Source organism: Haplochromis burtoni, unplaced genomic scaffold (assembly GCF_018398535.1).
Source record: "Haplochromis burtoni strain Fernald_Lab_line unplaced genomic scaffold, NCSU_Asbu1 Contig_115, whole genome shotgun sequence".
NCBI lineage: Eukaryota > Metazoa > Chordata > Actinopteri > Cichliformes > Cichlidae > Haplochromis > Haplochromis burtoni.
Genome location: NW_024582476.1, coordinates 1,262,451 through 1,280,180, shown reverse-complemented (window position 1 = coordinate 1,280,180; position 17,730 = coordinate 1,262,451). Strand labels below are relative to the sequence as shown.

The following is a 17,730-nucleotide window of genomic DNA, read 5'->3' as shown; positions in this document are numbered from 1 at the left end:
TTTTTTATATTTTTACCATGAGTTATTGTGTTGAAGTGTGAGGGGATATATATGTGACTAATATAAAAACATTAACCCCTTTAAAATATGCTTTAGTTCACATTTTAATCCAGTAAGTCAGTAATCAACATATAAACATCATCTGTGCAAAGATTTATCCTTCTGAAGTGAAACAGTGAAAAATGACTGCACTTTTAATAAATACATATTCTGGCATTCCGTACTTTGTCCAATTTTGAAAAACTTTGGACACCATATGTGCCATGCAGCAGAATTGATCACCAGCTGCCTTTTATTATCACACTAAACCTTAAAGAAGACTAAATCCTGCATCAGAGTAAGTAGTTTGGATCTCTCCCATATGTTTCATCAGATATTAATAAGTATCAGAAGCGTGCCATCTAGTCTGCAAGGGCTTAGTCTGCATTCCTAATCTGATTCCTAATCAGATTAGGAATGCAGGGTTGGGGCTTTCCTATCATCATTATGCTAATGTGATTAATATGGTTTGTCTGTCTTCCTGCCCTTAACCCTGATTGGTCCTGCCAGATAGCTGCCCCACCCTAAGCATGGTTCTGTGGAGGTTTCTTCCTGTTTAAAGCCAGGTTTTCCTTCCTACTCTCACCAAATGCTGGTGATGATTGTGGTTTTACTGGTCGCAGTCATGGAGGGAGTGGTCTTATTGGTTGGCTCCTACATTAGGGAGGTGGGGTTGGGGCCTCCCTATCACCATTATGCTATCGTACTTAAACAATAAATAGCATTTACAACACCACCATCTTCAGATAGAAAAACACATATTGGAACGCTATCAGTTGTGGATTGGCCTCCCCACAGCCTCGACATCAACATTAGTGAATAGTGGGGATCATCTTGACAGAGAAGGGAACAAAAGGCAGCCAGCATCCAAAGAAGAGATTTGAATGTCCTTCAAGAAGCCGAACGAATGAAACTATTCCTGAAGAATACTTTCATTGTAATTAAAAAAAAAAACAATTAAAGCAAAGGTAGTTGTCAGTTTGGGTGTTGCAGTCCTTTAACAATCAAGGAAAAAAGTTGTAAATCCACAATTTAAAAAAAATGTTTTTATTATAAATAATCCTGTGTGGATTAGTTACTTACACATCAAACCAATGTTTTACAGGCAGAACATTGCTCATCTGAGTTTTTACAAACCCAGAGTGAAATTCAGACAAGTTCAGCTTTCGTCACCTGATCAGTACGCCACTGAAGCAGACGATTCACCGTGAGAAATTGGCATTTCTTGCTCCAACTGTCCACAATATGAAAGTCACAGGAAAAACAGAGACATGTCTTTTTTTTGTTTCTTTATTTTTTAGCCCACTGTGGGGTCACTTAACATCCCCGTGTTTGAACAGTACACTTCTATTCTGCTTTTACAGCAATCGTTGATGTGCAGGGAAACATCACGGTTAGCAAGCTCACAGCGCAAGTTTTCTTTCTCTGGTCCACATGCGTAATATTTATGTTTTTGTCCATCGAGCCACTCCATAGAGCTTCACCACAAGTAATATTCAATTGCAGCAGAGAATGCAGCAAAGCCTCCACATCCCAGAACATCTGAACACCAACTGCAAAACAGAAAAATAAACACGTGGACAAGATGCATAAATTTGCTGTAATGCAAACTATTAGTTAATAAAGTAAGTTACATACCAGGAAAGCCAATAGCTCCTCCACTCACACTCTCTCTCCCGCTGTTTCCATTTGTTGGTGACAAATGTTGCTGGACTGAGTGTGTGATGCAACATTTCCAGCAGTGCTTGCAGTTGTAAAAATACTATATGCACTGCTAGATGAATATTATGGCTGTTACTGTTTTAGGAGTAATAGATTATTATTATTTTTACTCCTGTTTTTTGTTTCCAGATTAAAACTAAATAAAGAAAATGTTGGTTGGGAATATATTGTCACGTTGAGGCTAAAAATCTATGTTAACCTCCATCCCCCTTTAAAAAAAATCAAAATGCTCTCATTTTGTCTCTCTATGCTTTAAGATCTGCATTAGAGTATAATATTTTAACTAAAATTCTTGAAACTTAAAATATTGCTTCATATTGTCATCTCCATGATTCTGCAATCACTGGAATTTATTCTCTTTATACCATGTCTTTAAATCATTCACAATATCAATAGTGTCTCCCATCCAGAGCAACATCTGGAAATTTGACATTTCAAATCTCGACATGCTGCTCCCTCTGGTGGTAACTGCACTACATTCAGCCACAGACCTTTACTGAGTTTACAGAAAATGCTGCACTGATGAAGAACTGTGATCTATATCCTACTATGTAAACAAAGTAACACAATGCCCTTTCAAATAAATATGCTAACAGTAGACTAAGCTTTCATTTTTCTATCATTAATTTAACTATAAATTAGCATAAATAAATATCAGAGGCCTAATTAACCTTTTAAGCCCCAAAGGGCTTTCTGAGCTTCCTGCTCAACAATGACATGCACCAAATAAATGGAGTATTTCTCTGCAATTACAAACTCTGAGTAAACAGTCGTGGTATCGAAATAAGGTTAACACTTGTGATATTTAATCAACTGACTGTTGTTTTGGGATAAACTTATTTGTGTTTTTAATTGACATATTTCAAAATATTATTACTATATTTAATAGCATAGTAAAATCAAAAGTACCCCATGGCTGAGTGTGTGACATTGTCTCTTAGAAGTACCCCCCCTCACTCACACACAGGTAATATTTACATTACATTACATTACATACAGGTACTGCTTGCCTTTCAGTTTCATTTGTAAATTGTTATTTAAAGTAAATGTGCATTTAAATATTTCGTTAATCATTTACTTAGAATTTTTAAAAGATACCATGAGTCATTAACAACACACAAGTAACTGCTTTGCAGTTGGTGTGATACTTTATTTAGAAATGTTAATCGACTGTCTGATCACAGCAAACTAGGAACGACAGTCTGTACAGTTGAATGTCACTGGCATAAAAATGATTTTTTTAAATTTTTTTTTAAAAAGGCCCAAAAAAGATTGATAGCGGCTAAAGGAAACTTGTAAAAGGAGAATAACAATTGACCCAGAATCTAACCCGACTGGTTAAACATGCAGTGTAAGATCAGAATCTGCTTGCAAGAAAGAGAATGTTCTTCCAGACAGTCATTTTCAGTACAACCTTTTTCATTTATACAGTTTTATGTATCACATGACACCTTGTATCTAATGACATGGCCTTTGAGTGCCATTGAGCACAGTTTAAAATGGTACAACCAACCTGAGTACAGTTACTGACCATGTCCATTCAGGATCATTCAGGATCACGGTCTTACCCATCTTATGAGGTCTGCTGCCAGCAGGATACTATGCCATGTCACACAGCTCAAATCACAAATTTCAAACTGGTTTTCTTGAGCATGAAAATGAGTTCACTTTACTCACATGACCTCCAAAGTTACTAGATCTCAGTCTATAGAGCACCTTTGGTATGTGGTGGAATGGTAGATTTTTATCATAGATGAGCAATCTTTCCAGTGCCTTGTTGACTCTATGTTACAGAGTAAAAGCAGTTCTGAAGGCAAAAAGGGGTTCATCCTGGTGCTAGCAAGGCATACGCGATACAAGTCCCAGTGCCGATGATGCATCTTCACTGTACTTAGCCTTGAATGAAAGATTTTTGAAGCAAAAATAAAACAGAAATAAAATAATGTTATCACCACAATCAGATAGCAAAGACTAGCTCTTCTTTATTGTAAAACAGGCCTAACTTTGCTTTTATTCTTTATTTGATGCGGGTGACTTCATAGTGACTGGAACGGCTGATAATACTTGTAAAGCTGCATACACACTGAAAGTGATTTGCAGTGACGTGGTGATGAGAGACCACAGAAAGTAAACGATATTCACTTCAAGTGACTTTGGGCAAAAAAACAAAAAAACAAAGTGGCTATCACCTATTTTTCACAGGTGATAGCCACTTTGTTTTCTGAACTTTCGGGCGAGAGACTGAAGCAACTACCAATGAGAGTGAAGAAATGCACTGATTGACATCTGACCTTTTAGTAAATACAAAGGGGATCACCTAGGTAACCTGAATCTGGAATGTCCAAAAGCATAGAGCCTTTAGCTTCAAAGCGATGCGCGATGAGCAAATTGCTTGCAGTGTATACAAGGCTTTAAAGTACTTATAATTCAAAGATGGTTCAGAGACAACCTTTTTTAACTTAGAGGTCATTCTTTTTTGTAAAAACAACAACAACAACAAACAAACAAACAAAAAAACATTCCTTAATCACCATGACTGAACTAGCAGCAGGTTTTGGATTTAAATGAGCAGCACAGGGCTCAATGTATAGAAAATGACTCCAAGGTCACTTTAGATGAACAATAGTGAGAGCAGGAGTCTACTGATCATACTGCATCCTCAGAAGCGACAGCAGAAGATTAGTCTGTTCTGCTACCGTGCTCACAGAATCAAGTAGTGGATCACCTACACCGGTGAATGTCACCATGGTGGGACTTGATGGGTCTTCTGCATCAATCTGAAAAAACCCAAAACAATACAAAAGTTAGAGAGACATATTAGTAAAAGAGCTGCAGCAAAGTGTTCAACACCAAGCAAACATCCCCTTTGTGGGGGTACTGTGGGCAGACCAACACAGCCCACAAGTTGGCAAGCCCACTATGGGTTGCTGACAGAGTGCCCACAGAATTCCCCAAAAGAGAAACAGTTCTTTGGGCCCCACATAGGCTAGATTACAGAGGCCCCACATGCGCAAGTCCAGTGTGGAGTCCCCACAGAATTCCCTCCTCGGGGCCCAACAGGAGGGAATTATATTGGCAGGTTCGGAGCATGTCCCAGACTGGTTACCTTCAACAAAGTTTCAGAGTGAACAGGGGTATTTAGTCCAAGGAGGCAGTCTCCACGTCTCATTAGCCAGTCTCCAGTACCTCCTCCTCAAGATGAAGGCTGCTGCTTTAGGCTGCCTTTGCCTGGTAAAAATACCCTTCTTGTTCCCCACCACACGATGGATTGCTGTAGACAGACAATTAAATATCATTGTTACAGGGCAGAATATAATAAGGTGACTGAATAAAGCTGCAAGTACTAAGTATTAAATATTAAGATAATTTAAGACAATTGTTTGGTATTTACAATTTGTGCAAAAACTTGTGCAGTGCAGATTTAAATTGGTTAAAGTGACAGTGTGTAGAATCCAGTAGTTGTAGTGTGTGTCAAATGGTGTGTGTAAAATGTCAAGAGGGGTCATTTCTTTCCACAGAAGTTCATCTAGAAACTTGACTATGTTGCCATTTTGTTTTATAGCCCAGATTTCCTTTTGAGTTTCCCTTTAATCTCCTGATATAAATTATCACCTAGGAGGAAAAGAGCTCTCATCTTTAGACAAAACATAGGCTATACTGTATACTATCAGTACTGTAGAAACAGGAAAAACAGCAGCAGTTCTGGTTCTACAGGTTGCTTGATTTTGAAGCTGCAGTACCTTGTGCAGTCATGAAGTCTGCAAAGTTCCAGATGAGTTCACCAATAACATACTGCTTCCTCTTCTGGTCAAACACATCATGGTAGCTCTGCAGGAGAGCATTCTGGTACTCCTCAGTGAACATCATGGGCGGATCCTGTAGAGTGACAGTAAAACTTGTTAAAGATGCTGAAGTGACATGTGACTAGGTCACTGAGTGAGTGAGTTTATTCTCACCATGTGAAGCCCTGGAAGTGCATCTGCTCCATATTCACTCTGGATTATGGGTTTCTTGTACTTTCCATACCAGTTCTCAAACTGAGCGTTGAGCTGAATAGGAATGACCTCCAAGTGGCCTGGATCATGGTACCAGGAGAAGTAACTGTTTACACATACAACATCTACAAAGGGAGCCTAGATGGCGGGAAAAAAAAATTAGATTTAAAATATTTTAGAGGTATTCTTCAACATGATGACGACATATTTTTTAAAAATATTTTAAAGGCCACAAGAGAACTCCACCTTCTTGAGCTTTCCTTTATTATTCATGTACAAGCTTAAAGCATATTTGTTGTTAGACAAAAATTGTAAAATGTATTTCCATAAAACTTTGTGTACTCGCACAGCCATTCCTTCATGCATGGATTTTAAGGGATTCCCGTGGGGTGGGGGGGGGTGGGGTCACAGGTGGAGGCTTGTTGCTAAATTGTAAATTGCTACTTAAGGGTGGTCTTAAAGTGCTGTGCATCTTTTGCTAGTTTAATATATTCTTGATAGTGAGGTGAAGGCTGTGGAAGCTCACCCCTTTGTCCCTGGCATAGTTACTGTCTGTGATGTAGGTGACAGGTCGGGTATGATCCAGAGCTTTGGTATGCTTTATCAAAGTCCTGCAAGGAAAACAAATGTTGTTGACGTTGATATACCTGAGGAGTCACCAGGATTATCAGATGCATAGTTAGAATGTCACATAATCGATGACAGAAAAACATTTCTTTTCTATCAATCGTGGCTCAAGAGTTGGGCGTTCGCTTTGTAATCGGAAGGTTGCCGGTTCGAGCCCCGGCTTGGTCTCGGTCGTTGTGTCCTTGGGCAAGACACTTCACCCGTTGCCTACTGGTGGTGGTCAGAGGGCCCGGTGGCGCCAGTGTCCGGCAGCCTCGCCTCTGTCAGTGCGCCCCAGGGTGGCTGTGGCTACAATGTAGTCCCAACCTCAGCACATCCATCTGCTGTGGTGACTCCATGTGAAATATGAGAGCAGCCACAAGTACCAGTTTAATCTGAACTATTTTATTCTCTTAGGCCTTCAGCATGACAGATCATATGTTTGAATTACCATTTAAATTTACAGTTTAAAAACAAATTGAACCATCTGGCATCATGTTGCTTGATTGTGTAGTGATGACTATTTGAACAGTGGCTATAATAAGTGCTTTACACCTCAAAAGAAAAATAACCTGTACTCACTTGAAATAAAATTCAGCAGGAGGCATCTCTGAGGCGGGCTCATTGGCTACCGACCACATGACCACAGAGGGATGGTTCTTGTCCCGGCGCACAAGCTCGTCCATGACAACCAAGTGGTGAGACAGAGAGGCGTTTCGCAAAACTGCGACTATCAGCAAGGCACAAAAGATACAACTCAGCCTGAGCTGAAAGACTAACAACTTAGATCAATCCATCTTTTGGGCTCTACAGAGACCACAAGACAAAGCTAGCACGTGCAAAGTAAGACCTAAGTACAACTAGGGATGGGTATCGTTTAGGTTTTATCCGATACCGGTGCCAAACCGGTACTTTTGAAACGGTGCTGGTGCTTAAACGGTGCTCAAACCGGTGCTTAAAGAATGGAGAACACAAAATTGGTCCAAAAACCTCTCATGTTCAGCTGTTTTTTTTGTAAAAAGATAACAATGTTAGCCTTTTCTGCAGCTAGGGGATATATGGCATCACTCTTGGCTGGAAGCAGTGCTTAAACAATGGAAAAAAAACACAAACTTTGTCCAAAAACCTCTCATGTTTTTCCACTTTTTCTTTGGTCATTTTAGCCTTTTTGGCCAGGGTGAAGGGAGTATCTGCCATCAAACAAGAAGACAGCCGCATGTAACTACGGTGTTTGCTAGTTCACCTTACATGCATTAATGTAATAACGTGGTTAGCCTACTCAACGTAAATTACACACGAACAACATTAAGCTACTCACGCAGAGAAGAACGGCTGCTGCTGCCATCATCATCCGTCATCATTTCTGCTACACTGGCAGGGCTAGGGGCCAGGACTCTACTCTTCGGGTTTTTGGGGGATGTTGCTAACTCCGGGTCCGATAACAGGCAACCCACCCGCAGTAGATGTGCTCGGTGTGAGGTCTCGCAGCAAGCTATCAAATACGGCGCATTTCTGGGCTTTTAAAAAAAACGCTATGCGTCGCCAGGTGTTTCATCGGATTTGAGGTGTTACCTCCTTTGACAGTATCACAGTATCAGCTTAAAGCACTTGTTGCTGCTGAGTTTGCATATTTTGCTGTGAAGTACAGCCAGACTTTTGACCGCTTCGCCTTGGACATTTTTAATCTGTAGCTCTGCTCTAACAGAACGTACGTACCTGGCCCCGCCTACTATCCTCGGAAACGTAAAATGATTGGCTAGAAGTGTATCACAGCTCAGGAAAAAAAAGCACCGAAATAAAGCACAGAAATGTGCGCTGCTTTTCGGTCTGGTTACTACCGTTTATGTCAGAACCGGTACCATCATGGCACCGGATACCGGTACCCATCCCTACTTGTGCCGAGTCACAGGATTGCCATACCAATATGTAAGTTTCTCCATATCTTCACACATTGTAACACAGAATTTCTCACTGTTGACCTCAAGCATACTCATGGGCTACAGAGATGCGTTTAGTGACACTTACATGTCTTTGATGCCAACACCTGGGCACTCATCTATCACCACAATCCCATGACGGTCACACATCTGCAGGATCTCCTCAGCATAGGGGTAGTGGCTGGTACGGAACGAGTTGGCTCCCAACCACTTAATTAAGTTAAAGTCCTTTACAATTAGGGGCCAGTCCAATCCTTTACCTCGAATCTACAACACATTAAAACCAGGAAAATAAAGATGAGGTCATCAAATTAAGTCTATCTTAATTGTGATTCAAATTAATGTTGACACATTGTTTCAAAGACAAATAAGACAGAGTCATCCTGTATTTTCATCCCTCTAGTGGTACTCACATCAGAGTCCTCATGTTTATTAACACCATGGAAATAAAACGGCTTGTTGTTAATGAGGAACTGGGTCTTGGTAACGTTGACTGTGCGGATGCCGACTGGCAGAGTATACAAATCTTCATATGTTGATGTCTCACTGACTGCTATTAGGTGGACCTAGAGGTTAAAGTACAAATGGTAGAAATGTTGTTCTTTACATCTTCTTCAGCAGACATGATGTCACCAGAAATGTAGCAGTTGGCACCAATACCAGTAGAACTGTGCAATTCTCTATAGCCAATTTGATTTCAAAACAAAACCACGATCCCACGTAATTACACAAACTGCTTTCAAACAGACATGGCAGCACATCATTTATTTAAAATGTTATTATGTTTATGTCAACAAGACACCGACTAAAATGTTAGGATGGTTGCTGAGAAGCTTACTAATATTAGCATAAGAATAAGCTAACATTACATTAGCATAAGCATTTCATGTTAAAGTGAAATATATTTAATTTACTCAACAGGTATTCTTGGTGTGTTTTGTGATTGCTAGTATTTCAATTTTCCAGTATAAGAGAGGTTTAGCAGCAGATTAGTATCAAGTATAATAATATTTATATATTTTTAAATCACAAGGTTAATACACGCACATTCTTGTGACAATGCAACACACAGTTTAGGGTTCATTCAGTGGTTTTTGTAAGATACAGCTTAACAAGCTGCGAATATAAAAAGTATTCCCCCAGCAGAGAATCTATAATGCACTTAAAACATGCTGTGAATAAAAGAATCAGGGAAAATGTGGCACTTTCAGTTGAATTGAAACTTGCATATTAGGCTAATGTTTATAGAACAATAAATTTAAAAAAAAATCAAAGATTAAAGTTGCTTCTAAGACAAAGAGAGAATTAGAGTCATTGTCACAATATCAATGTTGGAGGTGGTCCCCCTCCGAGCAACATCTCGGTTGAATGGGGTTCGAACCATATGTCAGAATGAGCGTCTGGCTCAATGTTGACTCGCTGCGTGTGAGAAATCTCGACATGCTGCTCCCTCTGGTGGAAACTGCACTACATTCAGCCACAGACCTTTACTGAGTTTACAGAAAATGCTGCACTGATGAAGAACTGTGATCTATATCCTACTATGTAAACAAAGTAACACAATGCCCTTTCAAATAAATATGCTAACAGTAGACTAAGCTTTCATTTTTCTATCATTAATTTAACTATAAATTAGCATAAATAAATATCAGAGGCCTAATTAACCTTTTAAGCCCCAAAGGGCTTTCTGAGCTTCCTGCTCAACAATGACATGCACCAAATAAATGGAGTATTTCTCTGCAATTACAAACTCTGAGTAAACAGTCGTGGTATTGAAATAAGGTTAACACTTGTGATATTTAATCAACTGACTGTTGTTTTGGGATAAACTTATTTGTGTTTTTAATTGACATATTTCAAAATATTATTACTATATTTAATAGCATAGTAAAATCAAAAGTACCCCATGGCTGAGTGTGTGACATTGTCTCTTAGAAGTACCCCCCCTCACTCACACACAGGTAATATTTACATTACATTACATTACATACAGGTACTGCTTGCCTTTCAGTTTCATTTGTAAATTGTTATTTAAAGTAAATGTGCATTTAAATATTTCGTTAATCATTTACTTAGAATTTTTAAAAGATACCATGAGTCATTAACAACACACAAGTAACTGCTTTGCAGTTGGTGTGATACTTTATTTAGAAATGTTAATCGACTGTCTGATCACAGCAAACTAGGAACGACAGTCTGTACAGTTGAATGTCACTGGCATAAAAATGATTTTTTTAAATTTTTTTTTAAAAAGGCCCAAAAAAGATTGATAGCGGCTAAAGGAAACTTGTAAAAGGAGAATAACAATTGACCCAGAATCTAACCCGACTGGTTAAACATGCAGTGTAAGATCAGAATCTGCTTGCAAGAAAGAGAATGTTCTTCCAGACAGTCATTTTCAGTACAACCTTTTTCATTTATACAGTTTTATGTATCACATGACACCTTGTATCTAATGACATGGCCTTTGAGTGCCATTGAGCACAGTTTAAAATGGTACAACCAACCTGAGTACAGTTACTGACCATGTCCATTCAGGATCATTCAGGATCACGGTCTTACCCATCTTATGAGGTCTGCTGCCAGCAGGATACTATGCCATGTCACACAGCTCAAATCACAAATTTCAAACTGGTTTTCTTGAGCATGAAAATGAGTTCACTTTACTCACATGACCTCCAAAGTTACTAGATCTCAGTCTATACCTTTGGTATGTGGTGGAATGGTAGATTTTTATCATAGATGAGCAATCTTTCCAGTGCCTTGTTGACTCTATGTTACAGAGTAAAAGCAGTTCTGAAGGCAAAAAGGGGTTCATCCTGGTGCTAGCAAGGCATACGCGATACAAGTCCCAGTGCCGATGATGCATCTTCACTTTACTTAGCCTTGAATGAAAGATTTTTGAAGCAAAAATAAAACAGAAATAAAATAATGTTATCACCACAATCAGATCTCTAGCTTTTTTGTACATGTAAAATAATGTTATCACCACAATCAGATAGCAAAGACTAGCTCTTCTTTATTGTAAAACAGGCCTAACTTTGCTTTTATTCTTTATTTGATGCGGGTGACTTCATAGTGACTGGAACGGCTGATAATACTTGTAAAGCTGCATACACACTGAAAGTGATTTGCAGTGACGTGGTGATGAGAGACCACAGAAAGTAAACGATATGCACTTCAAGTGACTTTGGGCAAAAAAAAAAAAAAAAAAAAAAAATGGCTATCACCTATTTTTCGCAGGTGATAGCCACTTTGTTTTCTGAACTTTCGGGCGAGAGACTGAAGCAACTACCAATGAGAGTGAAGAAATGCACTGATTGACATCTGACCTTTTAGTAAATACAAAGGGGATCACCTAGGTAACCTGAATCTGGAATGTCCAAAAGCATAGAGCCTTTAGCTTCAAAGCGATGCGCGATGAGCAAATTGCTTGCAGTGTATACAAGGCTTTAAAGTACTTATAATTCAAAGATGGTTCAGAGACAACCTTTTTTAACTTAGAGGTCATTCTTTTTTGTAAAAACAACAACAACAACAAACAAACAAACAAAAAAACATTCCTTAATCACCATGACTGAACTAGCAGCAGGTTTTGGATTTAAATGAGCAGCACAGGGCTCAATGTATAGAAAATGACTCCAAGGTCACTTTAGATGAACAATAGTGAGAGCAGGAGTCTACTGATCATACTGCATCCTCAGAAGCGACAGCAGAAGATTAGTCTGTTCTGCTACCGTGCTCACAGAATCAAGTAGTGGATCACCTGTCACCATGGTGGGACTTGATGGGTCTTCTGCATCAATCTGAAAAAACCCAAAACAATACAAAAGTTAGAGAGACATATTAGTAAAAGAGCTGCAGCAAAGTGTTCAACACCAAGCAAACATCCCCTTTGTGGGGGTACTGTGGGCAGACCAACACAGCCCACAAGTTGGCAAGCCCACTATGGGTTGCTGACAGAGTGCCCACAGAATTCCCCAAAAGAGAAACAGTTCTTTGGGCCCCACATAGGCTAGATTACAGAGGCCCCACATGCGCAAGTCCAGTGTGGAGTCCCCACAGAATTCCCTCCTCGGGGCCCAACAGGAGGGAATTATATTGGCAGGTTCGGAGCATGTCCCAGACTGGTTACCTTCAACAAAGTTTCAGAGTGAACAGGGGTATTTAGTCCAAGGAGGCAGTCTCCACGTCTCATTAGCCAGTCTCCAGTACCTCCTCCTCAAGATGAAGGCTGCTGCTTTAGGCTGCCTTTGCCTGGTAAAAATACCCTTCTTGTTCCCCACCACACGATGGATTGCTGTAGACAGACAATTAAATATCATTGTTACAGGGCAGAATATAATAAGGTGACTGAATAAAGCTGCAAGTACTAAGTATTAAATATTAAGATAATTTAAGACAATTGTTTGGTATTTACAATTTGTGCAAAAACTTGTGCAGTGCAGATTTAAATTGGTTAAAGTGACAGTGTGTAGAATCCAGTAGTTGTAGTGTGTGTCAAATGGTGTGTGTAAAATGTCAAGAGGGGTCATTTCTTTCCACAGAAGTTCATCTAGAAACTTGACTATGTTGCCATTTTGTTTTATAGCCCAGATTTCCTTTTGAGTTTCCCTTTAATCTCCTGATATAAATTATCACCTAGGAGGAAAAGAGCTCTCATCTTTAGACAAAACATAGGCTATACTGTATACTATCAGTACTGTAGAAACAGGAAAAACAGCAGCAGTTCTGGTTCTACAGGTTGCTTGATTTTGAAGCTGCAGTACCTTGTGATGTCATGAAGTCTGCAAAGTTCCAGATGAGTTCACCAATGAAATACTGATTCCTCTTCTGGTCGAACACATCATGGTAGCTCTGCAGGAGAGCATTCTGGTACTCCTCAGTGAACATCATGGGTGGATCCTAAAAAGTGACAGTAAGACTTGTTAAAGGTGCAGAACTGACTAGTGAGTGGAGTGAGTTAGTGAGTGAGTGTATTCTTACCATGTGAAGCCCTGGAAGTGCATCTGCTCCATATTCACTCTGGATTATGGGTTTCTTGTACTTTCCATACCAGTTCTCAAACTGAGCGTTGAGCTGAATAGGAATGACCTCCAAGTGGCCTGGATCATGGTACCAGGAGAAGTAACTGTTTACACATACAACATCTACAAAGGGAGCCTAGATGGCGGGAAAAAAAAATTAGATTTAAAATATTTTAGAGGTATTCTTCAACATGATGACGACATATTTTTTAAAAATATTTTAAAGGCCACAAGAGAACTCCACCTTCTTGAGCTTTCCTTTATTATTCATGTACAAGCTTAAAGCATATTTGTTGTTAGACAAAAATTGTAAAATGTATTTCCATAAAACTTTGTGTACTCGCACAGCCATTCCTTCATGCATGGATTTTAAGGGATTCCCGTGGGGTGGGGGGGGGTGGGGTCACAGGTGGAGGCTTGTTGCTAAATTGTAAATTGCTACTTAAGGGTGGTCTTAAAGTGCTGTGCATCTTTTGCTAGTTTAATATATTCTTGATAGTGAGGTGAAGGCTGTGGAAGCTCACCCCTTTGTCCCTGGCATAGTTACTGTCTGTGATGTAGGTGACAGGTCGGGTATGGTCCAGAGCTTTGGTATGCTTTATCAAAGTCCTGCAAGGAAAACAAATGTTGTTGACGTTGATATACCTGAGGAGTCACCAGGATTATCAGATGCATAGTTAGAATGTCACATAATCGATGACAGAAAAACATTTCTTTTCTATCAATCGTGGCTCAAGAGTTGGGCGTTCGCTTTGTAATCGGAAGGTTGCCGGTTCGAGCCCCGGCTTGGTCTCGGTCGTTGTGTCCTTGGGCAAGACACTTCACCCGTTGCCTACTGGTGGTGGTCAGAGGGCCCGGTGGCGCCAGTGTCCGGCAGCCTCGCCTCTGTCAGTGCGCCCCAGGGTGGCTGTGGCTACAATGTAGTCCCAACCTCAGCACATCCATCTGCTGTGGTGACTCCATGTGAAATATGAGAGCAGCCACAAGTACCAGTTTAATCTGAACTATTTTATTCTCTTAGGCCTTCAGCATGACAGATCATATGTTTGAATTACCATTTAAATTTACAGTTTAAAAACAAATTGAACCATCTGGCATCATGTTGCTTGATTGTGTAGTGATGACTATTTGAACAGTGGCTATAATAAGTGCTTTACACCTCAAAAGAAAAATAACCTGTACTCACTTGAAATAAAATTCAGCAGGAGGCATCTCTGAGGCGGGCTCATTGGCTACCGACCACATGACCACAGAGGGATGGTTCTTGTCCCGGCGCACAAGCTCGTCCATGACAACCAAGTGGTGAGACAGAGAGGCGTTTCGCAAAACTGCGACTATCAGCAAGGCACAAAAGATACAACTCAGCCTGAGCTGAAAGACTAACAACTTAGATCAATCCATCTTTTGGGCTCTACAGAGACCACAAGACAAAGCTAGCACGTGCAAAGTAAGACCTAAGTACAACTAGGGATGGGTATCGTTTAGGTTTTATCCGATACCGGTGCCAAACCGGTACTTTTGAAACGGTGCTGGTGCTTAAACGGTGCTCAAACCGGTGCTTAAAGAATGGAGAACACAAAATTGGTCCAAAAACCTCTCATGTTCAGCTGTTTTTTTTGTAAAAAGATAACAATGTTAGCCTTTTCTGCAGCTAGGGGATATATGGCATCACTCTTGGCTGGAAGCAGTGCTTAAACAATGGAAAAAAAACACAAACTTTGTCCAAAAACCTCTCATGTTTTTCCACTTTTTCTTTGGTCATTTTAGCCTTTTTGGCCAGGGTGAAGGGAGTATCTGCCATCAAACAAGAAGACAGCCGCATGTAACTACGGTGTTTGCTAGTTCACCTTACATGCATTAATGTAATAACGTGGTTAGCCTACTCAACGTAAATTACACACGAACAACATTAAGCTACTCACGCAGAGAAGAACGGCTGCTGCTGCCATCATCATCCGTCATCATTTCTGCTACACTGGCAGGGCTAGGGGCCAGGACTCTACTCTTCGGGTTTTTGGGGGATGTTGCTAACTCCGGGTCCGATAACAGGCAACCCACCCGCAGTAGATGTGCTCGGTGTGAGGTCTCGCAGCAAGCTATCAAATACGGCGCATTTCTGGGCTTTTAAAAAAAACGCTATGCGTCGCCAGGTGTTTCATCGGATTTGAGGTGTTACCTCCTTTGACAGTATCACAGTATCAGCTTAAAGCACTTGTTGCTGCTGAGTTTGCATATTTTGCTGTGAAGTACAGCCAGACTTTTGACCGCTTCGCCTTGGACATTTTTAATCTGTAGCTCTGCTCTAACAGAACGTACGTACCTGGCCCCGCCTACTATCCTCGGAAACGTAAAATGATTGGCTAGAAGTGTATCACAGCTCAGGAAAAAAAAGCACCGAAATAAAGCACAGAAATGTGCGCTGCTTTTCGGTCTGGTTACTACCGTTTATGTCAGAACCGGTACCATCATGGCACCGGATACCGGTACCCATCCCTACTTGTGCCGAGTCACAGGATTGCCATACCAATATGTAAGTTTCTCCATATCTTCACACATTGTAACACAGAATTTCTCACTGTTGACCTCAAGCATACTCATGGGCTACAGAGATGCGTTTAGTGACACTTACATGTCTTTGATGCCAACACCTGGGCACTCATCTATCACCACAATCCCATGACGGTCACACATCTGCAGGATCTCCTCAGCATAGGGGTAGTGGCTGGTACGGAACGAGTTGGCTCCCAACCACTTAATTAAGTTAAAGTCCTTTACAATTAGGGGCCAGTCCAATCCTTTACCTCGAATCTACAACACATTAAAACCAGGAAAATAAAGATGAGGTCATCAAATTAAGTCTATCTTAATTGTGATTCAAATTAATGTTGACACATTGTTTCAAAGACAAATAAGACAGAGTCATCCTGTATTTTCATCCCTCTAGTGGTACTCACATCAGAGTCCTCATGTTTATTAACACCATGGAAATAAAACGGCTTGTTGTTAATGAGGAACTGGGTCTTGGTAACGTTGACTGTGCGGATGCCGACTGGCAGAGTATACAAATCTTCATATGTTGATGTCTCACTGACTGCTATTAGGTGGACCTAGAGGTTAAAGTACAAATGGTAGAAATGTTGTTCTTTACATCTTCTTCAGCAGACATGATGTCACCAGAAATGTAGCAGTTGGCACCAATACCAGTAGAACTGTGCAATTCTCTATAGCCAATTTGATTTCAAAACAAAACCACGATCCCACGTAATTACACAAACTGCTTTCAAACAGACATGGCAGCACATCATTTATTTAAAATGTTATTATGTTTATGTCAACAAGACACCGACTAAAATGTTAGGATGGTTGCTGAGAAGCTTACTAATATTAGCATAAGAATAAGCTAACATTACATTAGCATAAGCATTTCATGTTAAAGTGAAATATATTTAATTTACTCAACAGGTATTCTTGGTGTGTTTTGTGATTGCTAGTATTTCAATTTTCCAGTATAAGAGAGGTTTAGCAGCAGATTAGTATCAAGTATAATAATATTTATATATTTTTAAATCACAAGGTTAATACACGCACATTCTTGTGACAATGCAACACACAGTTTAGGGTTCATTCAGTGGTTTTTGTAGCTACAGCTTAACAAGCTGCGAATATAAAAAGTATTCCCCCAGCAGAGAATCTATAATGCACTTAAAACATGCTGTGAATAAAAGAATCAGGGAAAATGTGGCACTTTCAGTTGAATTGAAACTTGCATATTAGGCTAATGTTTATAGAACAATAAATTTAAAAAAAAATCAAAGATTAAAGTTGCTTCTAAGACAAAGTCATTAGATCCAAATAAAAATAGCAAAAACCCAGGTTTAACCCTTAAGTTACCTGGATAAGTCAAAATCCTGGTTTCCGCTTTTCCTCGTGGTACATAAACTGTGATTTTTACACTGTTTACACTCTACTAACCAATTAATAAAAGATCATTACTTCTTAACAACCCCCCTTAATGAGCCTCACAAATCTAATGGCCATATTGTCAAACCACATCACACTGCAGAAACACACCTACATGCCTGTGAGCATGTTGCCTTACCTTCATAGAATAAAGGTAACCTGGATTCTCGTGCATCAAGTACGGCCACCACAGCTTCACATCTACCACTTTAAGCCCTCCAGATGACCCATTGGAGGAGGCCACAAAGTGGCCATCTTTGTCCATTAGAGTAATGTTCAGAGTGTTGTTGAAGCCACCTTGAACAGATACTTTGTATCTGACAAGACCTACAATGCAGAGGAAACAGCAACATCTAATAGTAATAGCACATTCAATCTGTATTGTATTAATGTGGATCCTATTCACTATGTTTTTGCACAGTTCTAAAAAAAAAAAAAGTTGGT

General features: G+C 39.9%; 2 protein-coding genes and 1 long non-coding RNA gene across 3 annotated transcripts in view; all 3 read right to left on the bottom strand.

Annotated features, from left to right (window-relative positions):
• Window positions 1–2,887: 2,887 nt before the first annotated feature.
• Window positions 2,888–8,560, bottom strand: LOC121814997 (beta-glucuronidase-like). Its single transcript, XM_042223600.1, has 7 exons — window positions 8,388–8,560; window positions 6,945–7,092; window positions 6,283–6,367; window positions 5,718–5,894; window positions 5,502–5,637; window positions 4,868–5,032; window positions 2,888–4,538 (listed from the first exon to the last, which is right to left on the bottom strand). Exons 1-6 carry the CDS (start codon window positions 8,416–8,418, stop codon window positions 4,881–4,883), a joined length of 729 nt encoding a protein of 242 aa, XP_042079534.1. The 5' UTR covers window positions 8,419–8,560; the 3' UTR covers window positions 2,888–4,538; window positions 4,868–4,880.
• Window positions 2,888–11,225, bottom strand: LOC121814998. The gene is made up of 2 exons (XR_006054721.1): window positions 11,005–11,225; window positions 2,888–3,477 (listed from the first exon to the last, which is right to left on the bottom strand). It is a non-coding gene; the product is annotated as an uncharacterized LOC121814998 (long non-coding RNA).
• A 280-nt stretch (window positions 11,226–11,505) lies between these two features.
• LOC102307648 (beta-glucuronidase) overlaps window positions 11,506–17,730 on the bottom strand; it is a gene marked incomplete in the record, with an annotated part of 13,336 nt that continues 7,111 nt past the window's right edge. Inside the window, 8 exon segments of the mRNA XM_042223601.1 lie at window positions 11,506–12,105; window positions 12,435–13,204; window positions 13,286–13,462; window positions 13,851–13,935; window positions 14,513–14,686; window positions 15,956–16,134; window positions 16,281–16,433; window positions 17,426–17,612. Of these exon segments, the coding sequence (XP_042079535.1) occupies window positions 13,037–13,204; window positions 13,286–13,462; window positions 13,851–13,935; window positions 14,513–14,686; window positions 15,956–16,134; window positions 16,281–16,433; window positions 17,426–17,612 (1,123 nt within the window).

What these genes read in the sequence shown, in the direction of transcription:
- LOC121814997 (XM_042223600.1), bottom strand. Translation starts at nt 8,418, where the DNA reads ATGAGTGCCCAGGTGTTGGCATCAAAGACAT. An exon ending in GGTGTTGGCATCAAAGACAT is followed by an intron (nt 7,093 to 8,387) that starts GTAAGTGTCACT and finishes CCTTGCTGATAG; the next exon opens with TCGCAGTTTTGCGAAACGCC. An exon ending in CCTGCTGAATTTTATTTCAA is followed by an intron (nt 6,368 to 6,944) that starts GTGAGTACAGGT and finishes TTTTCCTTGCAG; the next exon opens with GACTTTGATAAAGCATACCA.